Source organism: Paroedura picta, chromosome 1, assembly GCF_049243985.1.
Source record: "Paroedura picta isolate Pp20150507F chromosome 1, Ppicta_v3.0, whole genome shotgun sequence".
NCBI lineage: Eukaryota > Metazoa > Chordata > Lepidosauria > Squamata > Gekkonidae > Paroedura > Paroedura picta.
In genome coordinates, this window is record NC_135369.1 from 116,077,475 (window position 1) to 116,101,023 (window position 23,549).

The 23,549-nt window shown below is 42.1% G+C and overlaps 1 protein-coding gene across 3 annotated transcripts; it reads right to left on the bottom strand.

Annotated features, from left to right (window-relative positions):
• Window positions 1–4,253: 4,253 nt before the first annotated feature.
• Window positions 4,254–22,113, bottom strand: HSF2 (heat shock transcription factor 2). Of its 3 annotated transcripts, none has more exons than XM_077300666.1 (13): window positions 21,863–22,113; window positions 16,038–16,146; window positions 14,050–14,177; window positions 12,917–13,041; window positions 12,593–12,668; window positions 12,087–12,148; window positions 11,888–11,972; window positions 10,149–10,294; window positions 7,119–7,388; window positions 6,402–6,507; window positions 6,062–6,115; window positions 5,465–5,549; window positions 4,254–4,940 (listed from the first exon to the last, which is right to left on the bottom strand). In XM_077300666.1, the coding sequence occupies exons 1-13, from the start codon at window positions 21,992–21,994 to the stop codon at window positions 4,651–4,653; spliced, it is 1,668 nt and encodes a 555-aa protein (XP_077156781.1). In that variant the 5' UTR covers window positions 21,995–22,113; the 3' UTR covers window positions 4,254–4,650. The 3 variants fall into 3 exon arrangements, with proteins under 3 accessions (XP_077156781.1, XP_077156797.1, XP_077156787.1); XM_077300682.1 differs by lacking the exon at window positions 21,863–22,113 and adding an exon at window positions 21,346–21,615; XM_077300672.1 differs by lacking the exon at window positions 6,062–6,115.
• Window positions 22,114–23,549: the final 1,436 nt, after the last annotated feature.

The window sequence follows — 23,549 nt, forward strand, 5'->3', positions numbered from 1 at the left end:
CCCCCTATAACACCAGCATAACTGGCCAATGACTCAGGTCAGGAATAAGACTGAGAAATCTGTGACATAATTGAAATGATGGTTTTAAATGTTTTATCTATAATTTTTACCAAATGGTTGATTGCAACATTGTATAGCACCTGAGCCTCATAGAGAGGGGGCAGTTAATAAATCCCATAATAAACTGAGAAGTTCCAGATTCCTCAAGAGGAACTCTAACCCCCTAATTTGCTTATCCTTATTTATTCCTTACTCATAGATTCAAATGGGTAGCTGTGTTGGTCTGAAGTAGCACCTTTAAGACTAACAAAGATTCATTCAAGACGTGAGCTTTCGAATGCAAGCAGTCTTCCTCAGACTATGAACTACCATCATGACTGTGGGAATATAAAGCAAAAATTCTGTTAAATTAGTAAACTGTGTCACACATCCAAATATAGCGATATGATCATTCTTTGCCAAAATAGCCAATCAGTCCCCTCAAATTCAGTTGTAGTTCACAAAAAATATAGGAGAAATAAAACTGTCTATGTCAATAGCTCACACCTTACCATTGGCTGCTGGCCCCATCTGTCTCCATACAAGTGTGAAATATTCCTGCAATTGCTGTGCTGACAACTATCTCATTCCAAGACCAGGGAGTTAAACTCAAAATTCTATTACATATCTCTACCATCACCTTACAGTCACATTGTCCGAAATAAAATAAATTGTGAGGAATATGGATACACAAGTTAAACAAGGTTATCGTGTATAGTGAGATAAAAAACCTATGTCCTTGTTGAGTCCAGAGTATGTCAGTTTTGAGTGATGTAATAACTTGCATTTCTGCAATCTCCCTTTCTAGCCTGTTCTTGAAATTCCTTTGCAATAAAACAGCTACTTTCAGGTCCCTTACTGAATGTCCTGGAAGATTGAAGTGTTTCCCTACGGGTTTTTCAGTTCTGTGGTTTTTGATGTCAGATCTGCGTCCATTAATTCTTTGGCAGAGGGTTTGACTTGTTTGCCCTATGTAGAGAACTGAGGGGCATTGTTGGCATTTGATGGCATATACAATGTTGGATTGTATATCCAACAGAGCATCTTATTTGTCTTGAGAAACTTATATGCAGGTCAAGAAGCAACAGTGAGAACCGAACATGGAATCACTGATTGGTTCAAAATTGAGAAAGGAGTTCGGCAAGGCTGTATACTGTTACCTTGCTTATTTAACTTGTATGCGGAGCACATCATGAGAAAGGCGGGATTAGAGGAGTCACAAATTGGGATCAAGATTGCAGGGAGAAATATCAACAACCTCAGATATGCAGATGATACCACTCTAATGGCAGAAAGTGAAGAGGAACTAAAGAGCCTGTTGATGCAGGTGAAGGAGGAAAGTGCAAACGTTGGCTTGAAACTCAACATCAAGAAAACGAAGTGCATGGCATCCAGCCCTCTCAATTCCTGGCAAATAGATGGGGAAGAAATGGAGATAGTGACAGATTTTATTTTCCTGGGCTCCAAGATCACTGCAGATGGGGACTGCAGCAAAGAAATTAAAAGACGTTTGCTCCTGGGGAGGAAGGCTATAGCAAATCTAGACAGCCTCCTGCCAACACAAGTGCGCCTAGGCAAGGCTATGGTATTCCCAGTTGCAATGTATGGCTGCGAAAGTTGGACCATAAGGCCGAGCGTCAAAGAATTGATGGTGTAGCTCAGTGGTTCCCAACCTTTTTATCACTGGGGACCGGTCAATGCTTGACAATTTTACTGAGGCCTGGGGAGGTGGATAGTCTTTTGCCGAGGGCCGCCTGAGCCCCTGCTCCGCTTGCTTTCCCGCCAGTGCCCCTGTCTTCCCACCACCAGCTGGGGGGCGCTGCCAACATCAGCTGCACAGTGCCATGCCGAGGGGGAGCCCCAGCCATGGCGGCTGCTGGAGAGCACCAAAGGTGAGCCAGCGGCAGAGTGGCAGGGCAGCTCCCAAGGCAGCAGCTGGGGAGGATGAGGAGCCGCGGCCCAGTACCAACTGATCTACGGACCAGTACCGGTCTTTGGACCGGGGATTTGGGGACCACTGGTGTAGGTGATGTTAGATCCTGCAATTTGTTCTCACCCATAACCATTTCAGATTTAGTGATGACTTGCGAATATCTTCATGGCAGACATGGAGTAATGCTACCTGAATGCTCACCCACTCACACCTCTTGTATACCTGCGATTCATTGATAGCATTTTTATTGTCTGAACACATGGTAAAGAAACCCTGGATACTTTCCACCAGGCATACAATGACTTTCACCCCATGATGGTAGTTCACAGAGTGCTGGCACTCGAAATCTCACGCCTTGAATAAATCTGTGTTGGTCTTAAAGGTGCTACTGGACTAATTTTATTCTCTATTATTCATGTCAGTTAACCCAATTTGTAATCCTTGCAAGCATCAGTCTCAAAACTCCAAAAGATTGGTGAAGTAGGACTTCCCTTTGTAGAAGCCATACTGATTTAGTCAGGTTTTGTTCCATGTGCCTAATAATTCTGTCTCCGAAACAGACAGGCTAACCGGCCTGTAATTTCCAGGCACTCCTGGAAATTTGCTCCCGTCTTGTTTTGTTACAGTGGGTAATTTTAGTGATAAGCTACACATATTAGATAATCAAGAATCTCACATTTCATTTAAGGACTTTCAACTACATGCCATCATGACCGGCAGACTTCTCATCACCTCAGTTTGATTCAGTTTTTCAGCCTCTCTTCCTGAAAGCTGGCTGCAGCCTGGGTACTCCACAGCTAACATAGATACAAATTATTCATTTAGCTTCTCTGCTTTTAGCCAAAGGCCCAACTGCTGCTCTCTTGCTCTAGAGATAAAGAAATGTTCTTTGTTCTGATGCTTTTAGCAATCCACTCCAATTCACTTTCCCCATACCTTCTTATACTTCTTTTGCGTGAGCTTCCTTTTCACATAAGGGGAATCTTTTTACCTTTCATTGTTTCCTCAACTTGTTTAACCATGCAGGTGTTCTTTCAGACTCCATGTATTATCCAGGTTAGGAGAAACACTGCTCTCTTGGCTTGAATTAGTGTGGCTTCAACAAGTGTGGCTTCAACAAAGCTTCCAAGTACCCTCTAGTGATTCGATTGTATTTTCTTTTCAGCTTTCTTTCAACTCTTCATTTTTATAAAGTTTCCACTCTTGAAATCAAATATTACCATTTTGTATTTTAGAGGTAACTTAATAGGATTATGGCCACTGTTCCCAACTGGTGCAACCACCCCTTCCAATATCTTGAGCCCCATCGAGAACCGAGGTCATTTGATTTGTGACCAACTGTTCCTGCATTTATTTATGTCTTAGAATCTTTTTGATTTATTCATTCAATTTGTATATTGTATGAGCCTCTAGTGGCGCAGAGTGGTAAGGCAGCCGTCTGAAAGCTCTGCCCATGAGGCTGGGAGTTCAATCCCAGCAGCCGGCTCAAGGTTGACTCAGCCTTCCATCCTTCCGAGGTCGGTAAAATGAGTACCCAGCTTGCTGGGGGGTAAACGGTCATGACTGGGGAAGGCACTGGCAAACCACCCCGTATTGCGTCTGCCATGAAAACGCTAGAGGGCGTCACCCCAAGGATCAGACATGACTCGGTGCTTGCACAGGGGATACCTTTACCTTTACCTTTTACCTTGTATATTACCCCTCATGTTCACCCAGTTATTGTAATTAATTAAAATCACACAGTATCAGAACATTCTCTGCTTTGATCACGTCTCATTTCCTTCTCTATCTTACATTGGCCTCACAGGTTTGTTCATGTACATGAGATTTGCACCCCCATTTTAATGAAATCCTTAAGGCCCAGTATTTCTACCCATATCACTTCTGTCAGGGAGTTAAGTCTCCTATTATATATCTCATTGATGTTCTACCATGTTTCTGGGATAGCCACTAAGTGATTAAACACTTCTGCTCCCCCATCTTGGTTTAAATACTTTTGGATACCTATATTCCCCTCCCCCCTTCACTTGGACCTTTGCCTCCATACACAACCCTCTTATGGTCCCACTCCAAAATTCTATGCTGATTTTACCACTATTACACTATCATCTTTTTCTTGTTTTACACACACACACACACACACACACACACACCCCGAGTCATCTACTTTTGTTGGGTGAAAGGGAGCAATAGAAAGATCCATCTGCAGAATGAATGATCATGGGATCGAAACCTTTGTGGCTGCACAACTGAAGTTGGGTCAATATCACACCATACTGTATTCTGGTCCCTTAACAGTTTTATTTAAACAAAGTTGTAAAAATAGAAAAACAAAGTACAGGAGAATAAAACTTGGAGTGCTATATTATTCCCCCCCTCCCCCGGTACACTAATGAATTACTTGAGTCGTACATTAGGACCAAAAGTGAACAAAAACCGTAACAGATAAGTGAGCATATCTGACTACCAGGTATATTCTGAATACATATAGTTCCAAATAGACAGCACTAAAAGTGTACCAACGTGAACAAATTGTAGGTTTTGTATAAACGCTTAAACTGCCTTGACTGAACTTGTGGAAAAGTGACAGAATTAGCTGTTTTAGGTTCCACATTATATGCTCCCACAAAATGCCGTTTAAAAAAGATCTAAATAAATACTTTGTCTCATTACTTGGGTTAGTTGCTCAATAGTGGCATATCAGTGTCCATTGGCACAGGAGCAAGTTCACAGAGATAAAAGAGTGTAGCTTCACTGGCTTCTGCTTCTGTCAGCGGTTCCAGACGGACAAGTTTGCTTTGGGTTGGCTGAGGATCCAGGCTGCTTTCCAGGAGTTCATCTACTTCTAATGGTTTATCTACAGAAGACACTACTTCAGGTGTGGGATTTGGACTCTCTACCACCGAGCTGGGATTTCCATCAAGGAATGCAAGAAGCGGGAAGGCAGTATACTGAATGAGCTGTTTATCTACAGAAAAAGCCAAAATAATTATTTGTCAGCTACAGAAATCTCCTATGAAGTAAAACAATTTTTACAGCCAATCACCGCCACTACAATTTCTTGTCCAGACAGAATATGTTGCATCAACTTTAAAATACAGGGTGCTACTTCTCTTATTGTAGGGTAAATCCACCACTATATATGGATTTGCTTATATATATATATCAGGTTTTTAGAAAGATTTGTTGATTCATGACTTCAGACTTTACATTTCAGTATCCACAAAGTTATTGTTTATTTAATTAAATTTCTTAGCTGCCGCTTCTAGACCTGTTGGCTTGCAGCAGCTTACAACAAGGGCTAAAACAATTGTAAAATACCATAAAACACATCCTAACCCACCCCCATACCAGCCAAGCCAAACCAACAGTCCCCTGTTGCTGTCTCCAGTAGTTCCAGTTTGGCATTTGGAGGAGGGCAAAATCATCTAGTCCCTGTAAAGTATTAGATATAAGCATATTATCTGGGCTTCTCTATTAGTGTGTACCAACCTGATTTAGGGTTAGAATCAGATGCATCTTGATCTGCTGGATGAGTACCATTTGTCTTCATGGTGTCAATTCCCTTTGTCTCCAACTGTGATATCATTACAGAAATAAACTTCAGTAAATCACTAAAAATGGACAACAGCACCAATCCAAATCTGTAATGACTTTTAAGAGGCAGTTAATATACAAGGTATGTCTAAATAAATGAAATAAGGTGATCTGTCCAACTGCTCCCACCCCCAGTAAGCGTTCACTTGTGAGACACGATACAAACTCAAATAAGAAGTGCTTAAAAAATTATGCAGTTTAAAAAGCAGCTGTCAAGGTGTGCAGCATTTCTCTGCCAATAGAGCGCACTTTGAAAGCCATTACGGGTGTGCAAAAGTGTAGTACACTTCTGCCAGAATGAACCAGTCTCCAGTACAGAAAATGAAAATTTTTTAAAAATAAGATGGGCAATTTTTTCAAAACCAATTTCTAACCCTGGAAAGAAGCATCAAACAGCTTCTTCGTAATGTATTTCCTTGTTAAAATATACAAAAATACAGTAACGTGCCAGTTTAATGAATACTGGCTCGTTGATGTTCTCTTTAAACTTACTTTTGTACTATTGATATGACCTGTAGGATTCATCTGCACGGAACTTGAAAAAAGCTGAAGACAAAACACAAATTCCTGTATTATAGATCTAAACTCAGTTTAATTACAACCTGCTCTTTTATTCCTGAAAATGCAAGACTGCAGACAACTGCGGATTAAGTACAAACCACCATTTTTTTTGGAGGGGGGGGGGAATCTGAACTCTCAAGTTTGCAGTCATTAATTACACAGATAATCCTTGAAGGATAAATGTTACAAATTGCTAACATCTATACTTTCCATGACAAAGACCTTTCAAAGGAAAATTCAGAAGCCAAAAGAAAATAGTGTAAATATTTACATCTACTAGAAGATCTGGGTCTATGCTGAACTGCCGTCCTGAGAGCATGGCCTGGAAATCCTCTAAACTGCAATCAATGCTCTCAAGGTAGTCGAGAAGCTCAACCCTGAGACAGTACAAGAAAACACCGTAAGATTCTAGCATTAAGGAAAAATTGCACCAATTAATCAAAATAAGGTGCAGAACAGCAAGTTGTCTTAGGGTTCGTAACTATTGCAATCAAATCAGTAACATAACCAGGTACCTCTTTTCCACTGAAAGCTAGTGATGAAATCCAAACTGCTTTCCTAGCCCCATAAATTGTGATATAAATTTTCACATCTAAAATTGTGATTCCCCACTCCCTGTTGGAACTAAGTTTGAAACAGTTAGCACCGCCTGCCCCAGAAGGTAGCCATTAAGTATCTGAAATACAAGTTTCATACTGGAGTATCTGATAGCCAGAAAATCCATGCTGATCAGAAGTGGGACATGTTAATCATGCTTCTATGTGTTTCACAACCCAAACTAGGTGCAAATATCACAGCAAGTAGTTCAATTAATCTGAAATTACCTCTTAACCACTGAATTCCAAACTGGAAATAATAAAACCAGATTTAAAGCCAGCCCTCAAATTACATGCATCAGAAAACAATATTTAAACAACCTTGTGCAGTTCGCCTTAACCAAGTACCACCATGAACTTTAAAAACCATAAATGTCAAGAAAATCACTCACTTTCCAAGAAGATTGATGTTCTGTGAAATCACTCCATTCTCGCTGAGTATAGAATCCATCATTGAGACCGGGTCTTCTGCAGTTAAAGCAGATTGGCTGTTCAGCTGCACAGCACTGGCCAGTAATGGGCTTGAACTATCAGTGGAAGGACTGGCAGAACCACTGGACGGAACAGTTACTGATGCAGCACTAGTATTTTCTTGAATTATAGGACCATAATCCTCTTCCTCATCATCTTCTACTATTACTATATCAGGAGAATGGCTACAGCTGCAGTACAAGTAGAAAAGTAGTGAGGAAGCAACCACTAAGCTGCAAGTGAAGTGAGCTTTTAGCACTGCCTTCTCTGAACTTCAAGATAGCCTAATTAGACATTTTTCTCTGGAACAAGAAGACTACCAACTTAAAATACACAATATTTATAGTACAAGCCAAGTGTTTTTATATAGTGCATTAGTAATCCTTTTTATTGTAAGGACACCAGCACTGTACGCTCTTATACAGTGGTCCCCAACCTTTTTATCACCGGGGACCACTCAACACCGGGGACCACTCACCGCCTTTTACTGAGGCCTGGTGGTGGGGGGGTAGTTTACTCCTCTACTCTCAACCACTGCCCTAACGCTCTCTGATCGCTATGGTAATGTTTAAACATCCCTTCAAAATAAGATACAGACATGCCATAACAATGAAGTGTGTTGTAAAGGGCTGGGGGGGATGAAGTAAAGGGCCGGGGGGGGGGGGGAGAAGGCGTCCTTCGGGGCCCACCTCCAATTAGTTGAAGGACCACATGTGGTCCGTGGCCCACAGGTTGGGGATCGCTACTCTTATATACAGCTGACAGTAGGTTGTCTATGGTCACTTGATGTTTTTACAACTATATTTTTGACCCAAGATTAACTAACTAGCCTTTGTGTTCACTCACAATGATTGTTTCTGTCTTGTAGAAAGACATCCAACATTGTTTTCCCTACCCTACTTCAGAGCTTCACATAATTCCCTGTGCAATTCCTGGATATCTCTGAACCCCAGAGGAAGCCTTTCAAGGGGCATGGCAAATTCAGGAAACTTGTCCTATGAGCAAAGTTCTACTTGGCAGACACTGGCTCCAACCCACTGTGCTTTTGTAATAAATTGTAAGAAACACATGCTAAAACAGGTATTAGTAGTGAACAAGTAAGTCACAGACTGCATAGTAAAGTTCACAAACCTCTACTCTTATTACCTATCTTTCAGGCAACAAAATGTTGCTGCTACTCCTTTACAACTAAGGATGGGTGATTTGGTTTGGATAAGCCAGAAAGTCCCAAAATCAGCATTGATTTAGGTACTTTTGGCTGTATCTGGGCTGAATCCCCCATCCCTTTACTTTAAATGATCTGAACCAGGCTTATCTGAACTGAGTTGTCTTTTTGAAGGGGACACCTGTAGAATTGGACCTCCCTTTTTGAAACTAGGTGTTCTTATGAGAAGTGGCTCCAGCAGCTATGCTACAAATTTGGTGCCTCTCTCTCAAACCCCGACCACTGAGTAGACAAAAAGGCAAAATTTCCCACTGATTTTAATGGTGCTATAGGTTTTAACGGCACCAACTTGATTCAGTCAAATCCAAATAGTCTGAATTGCTATAGTGAACCATTGATTTGAGTGATTCAGATTCAGTCAAATCAACTGAATTTTTATTCTGTGCACATCCTTACTTAGAACTTTTGTTACTAGTTTCAGCCCTCACTCTTTCCACACTCCTGTGTGAATCAAAGCATATTTTAAATTGGCTTTCAACAAAGGCAACCCAAACTTTCCTTTAAAAGGACTTGAATTCGCTTTTAGTTGCTAACTGCTGTGCTTTACAGAACAGTGTACTAGAAATCGCTTTATGCTGGCTATAAGAATAGTGAAACATCCCAAGGAAATTTCTAATAAAAATGATTAGTAAAAAGAGCAGACACTGGGACGAGTGATGACAGCTATAAGAAAAAGGTATATTACATAAAAATTAGGTTGATAAAGGATATATTACCTGGGTGTATAAACTTATCCAGGTCGTATTATGGAAGGAGATCCCTCCCCCCCCCCCCCCACACACAGGCAATAACTGACTCCATGCAGATCTTATGTTTTTAAATTTAAGCTCATAATACCCCTTTTCTTGATTAGTTAAGGTTCCGGGTGGATTGTGTGGGACTGGCCGGTAGTCGCTGTCCCTGGTGAAGCCTTCATGGGGCGAAGGGTTCCCGAGGCGTGGCGCTGTGGGGGGCTCCGCTCAAAGGCTTCCCATGGCCTGGCGTGCCGTGGCGGGAGGCTCCACACGGGCTACGCGGGCCTGGGCTGTGGCTGCTGGGCAGGAAAGGAGCAGGGCCGCATGTCTTTGACACGGCGGGCCTGCTCCTTTCGCAAGGGTGAAAAGCCAGCCAGAGGACTTACCGTGAAGGAAGGCTTCTTCCTCTGTGCGGCGACTCCCCGCTGGGCCAAGCAGCCAATGGGCCACTTGGCCCTGGAGTGACACTCGGAGGGCCCAATCAGGAGCTGCTTCTCGGCTCCTGATTGGGCGCTCCGAGTTTTTATTACGGACAGGGCCTGCCCTTTCCCCACCCCTTTAGCCCTTAGCCTTTTATTTATACTGCTCCGCAGGAGGTTTTAAAGACAAACCATATTTGAAGATAGTTCAGCAATGATGTTTTTTTCACTAGCATTAATTACAAGATCATTCAACCCCAAACTTGAGAACTGTACTAAACTTTCACTATGCTTCTGGGCAAGATTTCAAAGACCTGGCAAGCGCTTATAATGCTCTACACAGCCTTGAACCAGACTATCTGAAATACCAATTTCTCTAAAAAAAATATTACTTTCCAGCCTCGATCTTGTGCTTGATTCTGTACACTGCCATTTGAAGGGACAACTTAGATAGTCACCAGCAGTGGGGCCTTCTTTACAATGGTACTCCAGCTATGGAAATCCCTTTTCAAAAAGGCTCCCTAGATTGTTTCTCTGCTTCATTTCAGTAAGGCATGTATAGACACTTCTTACTTTGAATCTGAAGCCATGTCTTCACTGGTTTCTGGTGTAACTGGAGCCTTTTCTTCATCACCAACATCATCAGTGATATCATAAATAATTATATCATCTGATAACTGTTCTCTTTGCTTTAGGCCATCTGTCCTGTTGAGTGGTACCTGCACAATTAACAAGAAGAAAAATTGTTTCTTAGGAAAACCTTCCGAACAGGCATACTTCCTCTTCATGTGGAATTTCCACAGCCTTTCACTCATCCCAGTTTTTTTTATTTTTGATCCTGTTTTATCTCTAGTTCTTCCTTTTTATAAATTGTTTCAGATTTTTCATTTCTATGGTCTGTACATGGGCTCCTCATCTGGACTTACTGACTGCACCCTGGAGCCAAGTTAAGAACACAAATAGAATGAAACTACTAATAGACCATAAAGCTATAAATAGGGTTCTAGAAGAGATGGAGTATTAACACTAGCAGCATGATATAAATGCAGTGGAAACATTTACTTGCCATTCCATATCAGCCCAAGTCTATCAGCAAACAACTATCAGTATTTAATACTGGAAAATTTAAAAAAACTGTTAAAACTTTAGATCTATAAAGATACCAATGTTAGATTACCCCCAAACTTTTTGCAAACTTTTTTTAGCCAACAGGTATAATTTTTAGATCTATTGTTCAAGATATGTCAAAATTTAGCAGCAGTGCTGTGAGATGTAAGTGAAAGTATATTAGCTTCACCATAAACACACAGACCAGTTGGTATTACTCATGCTAGTTAAGTTCTCTCAAAATTATTTTAATAGCTCCATAATCACAGCTGACATGATAGATGCTAGACCATTCTAAACATATAAGGACTGAATTACAACTCATCTGTTAACTATGAAAAACCTGTACAACTGCAGTGGTTTCATGTTACTGTGCATCTGTTACTGTCACCTTTTGAGTTGCATAACTATCTTTCGGGTAGTTTTGTTGTACAACTGCATGGATGTAGACAGTTATGAATCATGAAAATCAGCTCATAAGGCTACAAGGAGATTTTATTGTGGGAATGCAGAAGAAAAAGTGATGACTTGTGTTTGGGCCATAAAGAATACAACTCTCAGTTCACTCTGTCAAAATCAAGCTCAGTTCAACCAACTCATAATTAAGGAATTACTAGTTTGGTGTGATGCCTGAACTGATGCCATGGTTTTGATTAGAAACCATCATGTGAAGAGGGTTCTTAAAATATGGTTTGCCACCAAGTATGAGGCAATGACATAGTTAACCCCTGCCCCATTCTGGAAGCCCATAAATCAAATATGTAATATGGAAAATAAAACGAGACAAGCAGCTCTATACCACAGTTTGCCTGCATGTTTAAAACCTCAACCAAGGTTTGATGTGATGTGAATTACGACAACATGCTTTAATGGAAGACATCTGATATGCTTGGCTGAGAGTCATCAACCGATGCAGAAACTGACTGACATTCATGCAGTTGTGCACCAGTTTAAGGAGTGATCGAGGAATGTCACAGGTCATGGGATGTACTATTTCTCCCCTTTCAAGAATGAACACCTACTATTATAACTGAAGTTTCTATTCAATATCTTCTTTCTTGGAAAACATGAAAAGAAAGGGATGGGCTGTTTTCATTTTGTGCTACTCTGTCAAAATAGCTTGGTTGAAGTTATCTGTTTCACGGGGATATGACTTCTGCCTGCACTCTGCTACTTTGCATGAATACACTTCAAAAGGAACTCACGTGATGTTTGTTTTCTGCAGGGTCTTTGACTATATGTTGGAACAAGTTGGACTTTGGAGTTCCATTGGTGTTCAGAAGTAATGGGCTAACATAGAAAAAACACATATTTAGAGTAGAAACCTAGGAAAATGGCTTTGCAAAATAGCAGTTTAATGAAAAACTCTTTAAAATTCCAGAAGTCACCCAATGATATACTTACCGTTTGCGTTTTAAACTTACAAGCTGATTATTCTGAACAAGGGTAACAATGAACTGTACAATCTGCAGAGAAAAATGTAAACTGTGATGAAATGTACTATATTCTTAAACACAAATTCACATTCATTTTTCAAGATTAAAGTGAAATTAAGTGTAACTTTTTCAAATAAAAATTTAGAATAGGAAAAACCATAAATGAGATCTACAATGAAGTACAACTTCTTAACAAGTCAACTTAATTTTTCATCATTGCCTGCCCAAATAATGTCCAGGATGTTAATCATTCTAAAAGTATCTTCCATACCCCAGATTTTTCTTCAAGTCTTACAGCTGCTAGTACCTGCTGATACTTTGCTCTTTAATCTACTAGTTCATTCTGAAACCATCTCCTGGTTGCCATTAAAAATTTTTTCTAGCAAAGACATTACAATTTTACACCTCTCTCTAAACCTAATCACATATGAGGTTCTAATCTAGAATAACAGAAAACAAGGGTCATATAGTTACCTTCCGAATAACTTGTTGCTGCTGTAAATGTTTTGCTCTCAGTTCTGCTACTTCACGCCAAAGAGATTCATTTTCTCTGTTTAAAAATGTCAGGGGTCAGTCAACTGAAAGCTAGCATATCTTGAATCTTTCTTTTAAGTTCTATTTTCTTGTGAACTATTACCAATGGTACAGTGATAGAACTAAGCTAGAAGCTTTTTAGATTCTCAAAAAAAAAAAAAAAACCCAACCACCAAAACAAAATACCAGCCTTCCTATTTTAAAACTCCTCTCCTGCAAATCAAATTATGCAAGCACAAACCCCAACTTTTACATTAGATGTACCTTTTCAGAGCAGAGAGTCTGGATTCAATTGACTCTTGTTTAATTTGAACTTTCTGAGCACTGCTTATGATTTTAGATAGATCTTCCTGACGAATTTTGTTTTCCTCTGGTCTTGAAGAAGAAACCTGTACAAATTAATATTACAAATATTAGCTGCTTAATGACTTGAGAATTATTTGTTAGTTACTTGATAATGCTTTATAGTTCCATAGTTGCGAAGTTTCCAGATACTGAAGTCAAACTTTATTACAGTTGTTCAGACCAAGTTGTATAACACAATTTAAAACAAATCGTAAAATAGAACTTAAAACTATGTTAGTTTGGAGCAACGGATTTTTATGGCAGCGGCACAGAACAGCCAGCTGAGTTGTGACTTGGGGGGAACTCACCACTTAGCAGCTTCTTTGCTCAATCCGCATCCTGGTGTTCTGAAAACTTTTTAAGGAGTGGATCGATCAAATTGCTACAAATGTCTATGTAAGCAGGACAATGGAACAATATATGCTCTCTTGTGTCAATTTGGCCACTCCCACAGAAACACTATTTCAGTGTGAGGGGAATGTTCTTGTAACGACCCTATACTAGAGTTGAAGGCAAGGTGGAGCATCTTGCAAGGGTAAATGCCCTTCTTTGTTTACTTATTACTAACTGAGACAGATAAATGGCAGGGGCCAGAACATATACTGGGGCCAAAAAAGTTGGAGCTTTACTCAGGTCCAGTTGACATAGATTGTCCCATATACTGATGTGACCTTACCGTTCACACTCCATGTATGTCTGCATCCTCTTTCTAGGTAAGAAACAGTGCAGTTTGGATAACAGTAAAACTACTATGTACAAAATTAAGATGAAAGGTCTGTGATTTATATGCTGCTGACGCAGTAATGGTAACACTTGAAAAATATTTTAAAACGTTGCTGCACTGATTTCTACTACTCACATGAAAAACATCTGGAAGAACATATGCATATTTGACTTCCTAAAAACAGTTGGAGCTGCCAGTCACAAGCTGTTTAGCAGAGTTTTAACTTTAAATAAAAAGTCAAAGCACTTTGATCGCTATGACAATATTTTCTAACAATCTGAACACAGAAATGCACAGGTTAAATGGTTCTATACAATTGTTCACTAACCTTTCTTTTAATGTGCTCTAACAAATCTTCCCGTCCTTGCTTGAAATAAGGGTGCTGGAACTCAACAGGGCCATCCCGCTCCACTTTGACAATACCAGAGTCAACGTGAACTACCTTACGGAAACCGTCTGTAAAAAAAAAATCCAAACTATGCAGACATTACTGAATGCTTTACGAAATACTAGAAGCTACAACTTTCATGAGAACAAAAAACCCCTTTCCAATTCTGCAATAATGCAACAAAAATGCAACTTGCCACTTTCATTCCCTCACACTATCTCTCCCAATAATCCCACTCTGCTAAAAGCTATCTTTTACCTATGGAACTATTCCAGATGGATGCCCAGTTGCAGGAGGAGGTCTGAAGTCCTTGCAGACTTTGCAGTGGTGCCCTCTTTTATCCTTCTAGTCTTAAGAGGTACTAGATCTTTCTAGATAAAGAATAATTCATGCAGCTTTCAGTACACTGCTGTTTTACATGGAGAAACATCATGACAGTTGCATGATGGCAAAAAAATTTCTCGTAAATTAAAAGCCAAGTTACTGTAAAGCTGGATGAAAAAGTGAAAATCATACATTGCCTTGATGTGTTGAAGTGGGTACAAATATGGAAGATACAAACTGAGTTCTCCATCTAACTCCTAACTTTCAGTATCAACAAATTTTAAGGCTAGAAAAGGTGAAAGCCACACATGCATTTGCCATAACACAGCCCTGTGTAAACACGTAGTGTAGCACTATGGCAGCTGCACAAATCTCCATCTGAGCAGCACTGTGCTCTTGGGATGCTTCATTTACAAAACTTTGCTAGTGAACTCATCTGTTTGAGGTTCTTTCTAGACCAGGATATGAACTTCACTGCTATACACAGATCAAAACCTGCCTACTCTTAGAGATACTATTATCATGACATTTGTTAATGCAAATGTTCCACAGGGTTTATGGCTGAGGTCCAAAAATGCAGTAATGAATTGGCCAACCTATGATAAATCCTTAATGCTAAAATTAAATTAAACATCTGGTTTAGCATTTTTTCCACACTCTTCCCCCAACTGTTGGGGAAGAATGACTGCTCCTGAGTTGTAATACATAAGAAACATAAACAGTGATTTCGTTTATAATTTGAGTTTTAATTGCTTTGAAATTGTTTTGTTTTTAATATGATGTAAACCAACCAGAGCTTTTTGAAAGAGTGGTATATAAATGCAATCAATCATTCAGCACTGTCCTGTTCACCCTTTCAAAAATCTCACAGGGTATAGATCAGTGGTCCTCAACTCGCGGTCCGGGGACCGGGACCGGTCCGTGGATCAGTTGGTACTGGGCCGCGGCTACTACTCGTCCTCCTCCCTGGCTGCTGCCTCGGGGGGCTGCCCTGACATTCTGCCACTGGCTCACTTTTGGTGCTCTCTAGCGGCCACCATGGCTGGGGCTCTCCCTCGGTGTAGCACTGCGCAGATGCTGCTGGCAGTGCCCTCCAGCAGGCGGCGGGAAAGCAAGTAGAGCAGGGGCTCAGGCAGCAACGGCGACGTCCCTCGGCAAAAGACTACCCCCCCTCCGGGCCTCAGTAAAATTGTCAAACGTTGATCGGTCCCTGGTGATAAAAAGGTTGGGGACCACTGAGATTATTTTCACTTGTCAGCACTCAGAACAAACCTTTACATGTGGGTAAAGTTTTAAGAGCTATTCCCTGTTTTGACTTCATTCTCATACAACATCAACTGATTTCCTCTTGAATTCTGTTTTGAGAGATACAGCGTAAATCATTCTCAGCTTGTATTTTGCTTACTTTCATCATATGAAATCTAAGCAAAAGACTTATTGCTGCATGCATTCTAACTCTGTGCCTCAGGGATCATAGGAATCAGAAGATTTGAATAACGGGTAGAAGCTATTACTGCAAGAGATAAAAGCTCTTCGAATGTTTATTAGATTTCGATTATTTCTAGTTTGTTAGACAAAACATCTATATTTGATCCTGCACTTACACATATTTAGTTGTCTCACAAAACTTGCCATGTTGTTGTGCTTGAAGTACTTTGGAAGAATCTCTTTCGCAAATCTTTGTTCATCCAACACAAGGAAACTCTGGCCATTCTGAAATTAAGATTATACACAATTATTTATTTCCCTTAAACTATATGCAAACAAAACTCCAGAGAACTCAAAACCACTGGCACTAATTTTAGCACATCCAAAGAACTGTGTGAGATACATTCAAAATGCCATTGTCCACTCAAGTATTTCATCAGAATTTGACTCTATCCTGTAGGTCACTGAGGCACTTCACATTGTTATTCTCTGTCAGTCTCTGGCATGAAACTATATATGGCATTGCCTTACAGTGGATCAAACCCTTGGTTCATCCGTCAATATTTTCTTCTCTGACTGGCAGGGGCTCTCCAAGTACTCAGGGAGAGGTCTTTCATATCTCCTATTGTCTGGTTCTCTTAAGTGGAGAAGCTGGGATTGAACCTGGGATCTTATTGTTTTTAATCTTTCCCACTTTTACCATTAGACAAAGTATTGTTTCATTAACAGAAGAGAATCGTTCACAGTGCTCTCTCCCACTTTAGAGGCAGAGAATGTAAAACCGGTTTTTACACCTCTGTATCTCCAGCCTCTCCCTATCTATATGCCCATTCGGTCCCATCTTAACTTCCCTTGCACAGAAGCATCTATGCCCTTTACAGCTATTTATCTTCTATCCTATCATTTCATTAATCCTCCACACACTTCCACTATTTCTTCTTGCCCTCCCCCCCCTTACCTGTGTACCCCAACCATCATACATCTTCATTTCAGGGATCCTGCCCCCCAAGAACTGGATGTGATGGGGGATTTTACATCTCTAACCTCATTATAAGCAATTTGTATATTAAACACACACCAGATTTTAAGAACCAGTACATTCTTAAACATACCAATCAAATCAATGGAATACCAATCAAGTTTGAGGTGCTGGTTCTCATGTTCAAGGTCATATGCAGCCAGGGTTCTGTGTACCTTAAGGATCGTCTACTTGCCTATACTCCCTGATGAGCCTGCCAGCACTGTTTATCCCTGCTCCCAAAGAAAACTGCCTGGCATCAAGCAGAGCCAGAAATTTCTCGATGTTCTAATCCTTCTTCCTGCAAACTTTATCCAAGTTCTAGGGGAGATTCAGCAAAGAGTATCTGGCGGCTGGAGGGATCAACAGCAAGAAGGAAGTTTGAGGAAGTCCAACCACAGGCCACACTTCTGGCAGGCTGCATGAGCCTGTATGTTGAACATCCCTAACATAGCCTTTATCCAAACTTACCTTCTCCTGGCTGGCAAAATTAGTGGAGTGCATTCCACCCTTCCATTGTGGGCCCTCTGCATAGCAACGTTGGTCTTTTCCATCCAAATACTAACCATGGCTGACACTTAGCTTCCAAGCTCTCTAGCTCAGGCTAGTCTGGACTACACTAACAAAACTCAAATTGGGTCCAATATTAAAAGTGTAAGCGAGAGGTGTACTGCTGTGTCCTAAACTATGCCAGCACATGTATTTTTGCTACCTGAGTGGTAGGAAAGCTGAAAACTGAAATTAGAACGCAGATTCTGAAGTAATACTACAGTGTAATAACTTGGACAGAAAGCCTCATAGTCACAATGATTACCAGCATACTTTAATATTAAGCTAAACTTTAAGACTATAACATTGAACTCTGATTCTGAGTTTTCCCAAACTTCCATTTTTTTCCACAGAAAAAGCTTAAGAAAAAAACTTCCCAATATTTTCCAGACTTTCACACATGACGAGCATGAACTCACCCTGCTGTTGTATTCACACGCTTACCCTGTTCATCCCTTCTTCTCATAGAAAAAGATTAAGGTTCTGGGCTTTGGGATCTGCTCTTCCCAAAATGACTAATGATGACCCTGAGGGGGGTGGGAAGGGAGGGGCCCTGGCTATACAAACCTTTGCAGGCTAAGGATCCTCTACTGTGGTCAACTTGTTGGTGGCAGCTGGAGTCCAGCACAGTGAGTCCTCTTGGGCAGTGGTCCCCAACCTGCGGGCCGTGGCCCGGTGCCGGGCCGCAAAGGCCATGGCGCCGGCCCGCGGCTCCCTCTCCCCGCCCCCCCCCGCAGTAAAAAACTTCTTACTGCGGAAGGGCGGGGAGAGGGAATCATGCGGGCGCGGCCCGACGCCCTGCCGGTCCCCAACCTCAGAAAGGTTGGGGACCCCTGCTCTTGGGGATGGGGTTTTAATTTTATTCTCTGGAGGAAGAAAGAGGGCTGACATGGCACTTCTGGGGGTGTGGCAGGGAGGCATGGCCAACTGACCACTTCAGGGTTACCTCAAAGCGTGCAAAAACGTTCTGGGGTTTCCATGATCAAAAAGTTGAATAAGTCTGTTCTAGAGGACTCTAGCCAGAATGTACTGTGATTGGATCATTGTCATTGCCTGATTCAGATGGACCAACACTATTAACTGTCAGCTTAGATTTTGATAGGATAAGGCCTGAACTATGATCTGCCTGTTTGCAAATGGATTATATCATAGAGAATGTTAAGGTGGCTTTATGTGCCGTCTAGCACAACCGTTCATTGTTTTGGATAGTCAAACTAGCCATTTCTATATTTTACTCAAGAAGCAAATGGCACTGCTGACACATGGTGGCACCTTGGAGATTGAGCCTATGATGGTGTGCTGCAACCAGTATCATTGGGTACTATAATAGTGCTGCCTGTGTTCAGATAGGTTTGGTCCTTGACCTTGTGTCACTCTATGGAGGCCAGGTTTTGCTGGTAAGTTGTTTCAAGATGGAAGTCATGTGATTATTGCTACTCATGGCCTGCGAAAAATATAGTTGTCCAAGATGGGCTGCTGAGCAGGGATGGGTATAAACCAGGGCACAAGCCAAATTTCAGGATACATACAATATGCAAGCTGGAAATTCCTAGACTCATTCACTAATAACTTTCTTAGCCAATAAATGACACTAGTTTGATCACATTGATCCTACAGTTGCTATGGCAACAGCAATTTATGTAGCAGTTAATTCTGTCATATCCGCTGCAAGAGCTAAATAGACAGGCAGTAGAAACAAGAGGCAGTACTGCTATCACAGCCACTCCAATTAATTCTTATTCTGTGTTCCTCCAAAGAGCTCAGGATATCATACTGTGGCTCTCCCTTCCTACATTTTACCTTGAACCTATGAAACAAGATTATTTCTTACACCTGAAAATTCCAAGTAAGCTTCACAAATTGTTGGGTGTGAGGCAAAGCACCCCTGAGTCTTCCCATCAAACATTTATATGTAATAACTTAATGGTTCCATCTTGCAGGTGTTACTCATAGGGTTCTGCAGCCTACAGGCCTCTTATCTTCAAGGCCAGAGTGTAGAGTGGGCTAATTGGCTCTACCTGAGAACCTGTGAGCCAAATGATGGGAGGGGGAGAGCCAAGAGTGATGAGATAATCTTCTACACAGGACTCTATTCAGAATGTATTCTGGTTGGTTCATTATTATAACCTGAACAGGTGGGCAAAAACTATAAGTGCCTAGGAACTGGGAGACAAGTCAGTTCAGATTCTGATGGAACAAGACCTCATTTATGATCTGCCCATTTACAAATGGACAATATCATACAGAATATTAAGCTAAGGTCTGAGACTATAAGAATATGCCATCTAATGCCACCTTTAATTGTTAATTAAGCTATAGCAGTTATCTGAACCTGAGACTTATTATATTTATATACCGCCCTCCTTGGAGGCTTAAGGCGGTTTACATAGAACGTAAGAACAATACATGAAACTTGTGTTGCCTATTGATAAATTGATATTCTGTATCTTGTTATAATAAAACTTTACACATATTTTTACTAAGTCTGTGTCTTGTGCACACTTGTGTTGGGAATTTATGGGGTCCAGGCTGGGACTCCTTGAAAGTGAGGATCTGAATCAAGGTCTCCCCAGGTTATGCTGGATTTCCCTGTCTCTAGCAACTTCACCACCACACACTAATCATAACAATGCATACCAATGCCTCCACTAGAACCATTCACATAAATAAAAAAGTTAATGGTGACAGAAATGCTACTGAGAAAAATCCTAGCTGGCAAGACTTTTAAATATTGTAAATATAAATTAAATATATAATCACCCCACCCACCTCACCAAAAATGCACAAACTGCTAGAATTAACCCAAAGTCCCTCCCAGATTAGAAGCCTGGAATCCAGGATGACAGCAATCAATACATAAATCTCATATGGGGTGTACAAATAAAAAATAGGAACAAGATTTATTTGGTTTCCTTCATTTATAACCTACTTCTCACTTTGAGGTACCTTAAAATGTAGGTTATAAAACAGAAAAAAACTGATCACTCTGTGACTACAACAGGGTGAAATGCAGCACTGTTTATCAGTATTCACATGCATCTGCACAAAGACTCCTAGGTAGTAATCTATCACAAAATGCCCACACAACTGCAATTAGATTCACTCATCTAGTGTTTTGCAAGCGCAAGGATTTTGGAAATGTATTGAGTATGGGATATGACTCAGTTGTAATCTCATTTCCCATATTTAATAATTTAACGAATTCATTGTGTTACCAAATAACTTTGACTTCATAATCCAAAATTAGGAACAAGAATATGATGGACGCAACTCTAAAAATAAAGCACTGTTGCCAGATTGATATGCAAAATATGACTGTCTCCTAGATTCTTGGCACCATGTATCTTAGTCATATGAATGCTATGTTTAAAATTTGATCTCCCTAGCTCCTCTTCACACCATTCCAATCATACTTGAACTATTTCAGTGTCTACAAATGAAAGAAAATGTGCACAGTACTCTTCTGTTCACTAAAGTGGAGCTATCCTCATCTAACAGTGAAATGATAAGCAGCCTGATCCTATATATTATTACTCAGAAGCACTCAATACTTCTATTCTATTCCAAATAACAATAACCTTCATGGATCCAACTGATAATTTCTGGGACCAGAAGGATGTCTGTCTGCAATGTGCAACTTCCTGTACTCTTCTTCCTGCTGTATTGAAATATCTTCCTTGGCTACCTGTCACTTTTAAGGATCACCTCCTTCAACACTGTCTAGCTTGCCCATTAAAATCCCTCTCCAAGGCCTTCTCTGTATGCATCTACCTGCAAAAACAGAGCATTTTTTTTGTTAAAAAAAAAACACACACACACACACAAAATAACCCATAAAACCCATAAAATAGGACTGATAAGCGAATCTGTGGCCAAGGTAAGATATTGGCTAGAGAATTCCCATCTCGAAATATTACCTATTTTTCACCCGCACGCACCAGCAGCCGCAGCTCTCTACGAACCAGGGGCTGCTTTTAGCCTCCTGCGTGCCAGCCAGCACAACAGGCGCGCGCAGCAAGTTACTCCAAGGGGCCGCACCACGCGTGCTGTAGCTCCTGCACGGAGACAATCTCCGTACAATACAAAACCGCACACGTTCCTTCGGCGTGCACCGGCAGCTCAGTCACGGCCGAAGCCGCGCGTCACATCCACATCCCGCTCCCTCCCCACGGACTCTCAGCACTGGAGCGCCTCTTTTGAGGGCCCCGGGGCGCCCCTCCCGCTCCCCTCGGGGGACACCGGCCCAGGCGCAGCCCCGCCCCCCAGGCTCGCGGGAAGCAGAAGCGGGATGGAGGCCCGACCACGCCCCCTCCCCAGCAGCCGTGCCCTGTGTGTGGGGGGAGGGGCAGAGTGAACGTCGCCCTGCGCGGTGCAAGGAGGAGGAGGAGGAGGGTCCCTGCCGCCCGCGGCCTTCCGGGAGGGGGGGGCGCTCACCTGGCTCCAGGTGATGAGCTGATTGCTCGGCGCGTCGCCCACCAGCGCCCAAAGCTTGCTAAGGAAGGCCGGGACTGCAGTGCCGGGGCCGCTGGGGCTCGTCGTCATAGCCGCCGCCGGCTGCTGCTTCATGATCGTTCCGAAGCCAGCTTCGGCTGCCTCTCCGGCCTCCGTCCGCAGCTAGTGCGAGTATCTGCGCATGCGCGGCAAGGTGCACGCGTGGGACTGCCTGCCCTTCGCCCCTCCTTTTACATAACGGGAGCGCGTGTTTACGCCTCACGTGCCGCAAATGCGCAGGCGCTGTGGCTTTCCCTGGAAGCCGCGCGGACGGGCCCGCGAGAGACCTATTGGCTGGGGAGGGCGGTGAAGGCGGAAATTTCTGCCGACGTGAAACGTACAACAGCGAATGGGCTTAGCCAACGGGGGGACGGGAAGAAGCCCTGTGGTTGCTGGGGGAGGAGAAAAGGTGAGGGCGGGGAGCTGAGTCTATTACGTAGGGAGCAAGACGGGGGACGGGGGACGAGTTAAGTGGATCAGACATTGAGGTTTCATCCAAACGCTGCTCCAAGGCTGAGCCTTGCTTGCTTTGGCATGCTGGCATGTTATTGATAGATAATCTAGCCGCTTTTGGAGTATTGATCACATGCAACGTTGGTACTCCTACTTCACCTGTTTCCATAGGCAGAGCTTTGTATTTTTACAAAGCCTCTCCCTCATTCCATATAACAGGCTTTCTTAACCAGGGTTTCCTGAATGGGTAGAAGTTAATTAATTTTCTGTATATTTATTAAAATTCGTTAAACATTTATTTATTTTTGGATTTATCCTGCTGCTCTCGGAGACCAGTTCATGGAGGGTTATAGAAACAATCCAAACAATAAAATCCCATAAAATACCCATAAAGCTCCAATAATTACAATAACAACACCCCAAAGATGGTAGAAAATAAACCCTCTTTAACAGGGAGGCCCTTAAGAGAACTGCATGGGGGAAATTAAACTGTGCTAAAATGTCCAGCACAAAGTACCAAGGGGGACCCATAACCACTGCTCTAGCACTGGCTCCAACCATAAACCTGGCAGAAGAGCTCCGTTTTACAGGCCCTATGGAAAGCCAAAAGCTCATTCCACCAGGTTGGGGCCAGAACCGAAAATGCCAGAACTGAAACGACCAAAGCCTTACATGGGGCAAAAGGCTGTCCCTCAGAAATGAAGGTCTTAAACCATAAAAGGCCTTAAAGGCCAACACCAAGACCTTGAACCTAGTCCGGGCCACAACCAGCAACCAGTGTAGCTGCCTCAGTACAGGCTGGATATGGGCCCTCCAAGATGTTCCTGTGAGGACCCTAGCAACCATATTCTGTAACACCTGTAATGTCAGGGTCAAGGGCCGCCAGCGTACAGCGAGTTACAGAAATCAATTCTGGAAGTGACTGTTGCATTGATCACAGTTGCTAGGTGCTCAGGGGAAAGTAGGGTACTAGTAGCCATGCTGTTGAAGATGAAAAAATGCCTGGTCAGCCACTTTATTGACCTGTGTCTCCATCGTCAGTGAGGCATCCAAGGCATCGGCTTGAGGCATGATGGACAGTTGCATCCCTGCCAGGTGGGGCAAAGGTGTTGCCTCATTCAACCCCTTCCTCCCCAGGCACAGGACCTCTGTCTTGGAGGAGTTGAGTCTCAAGTAA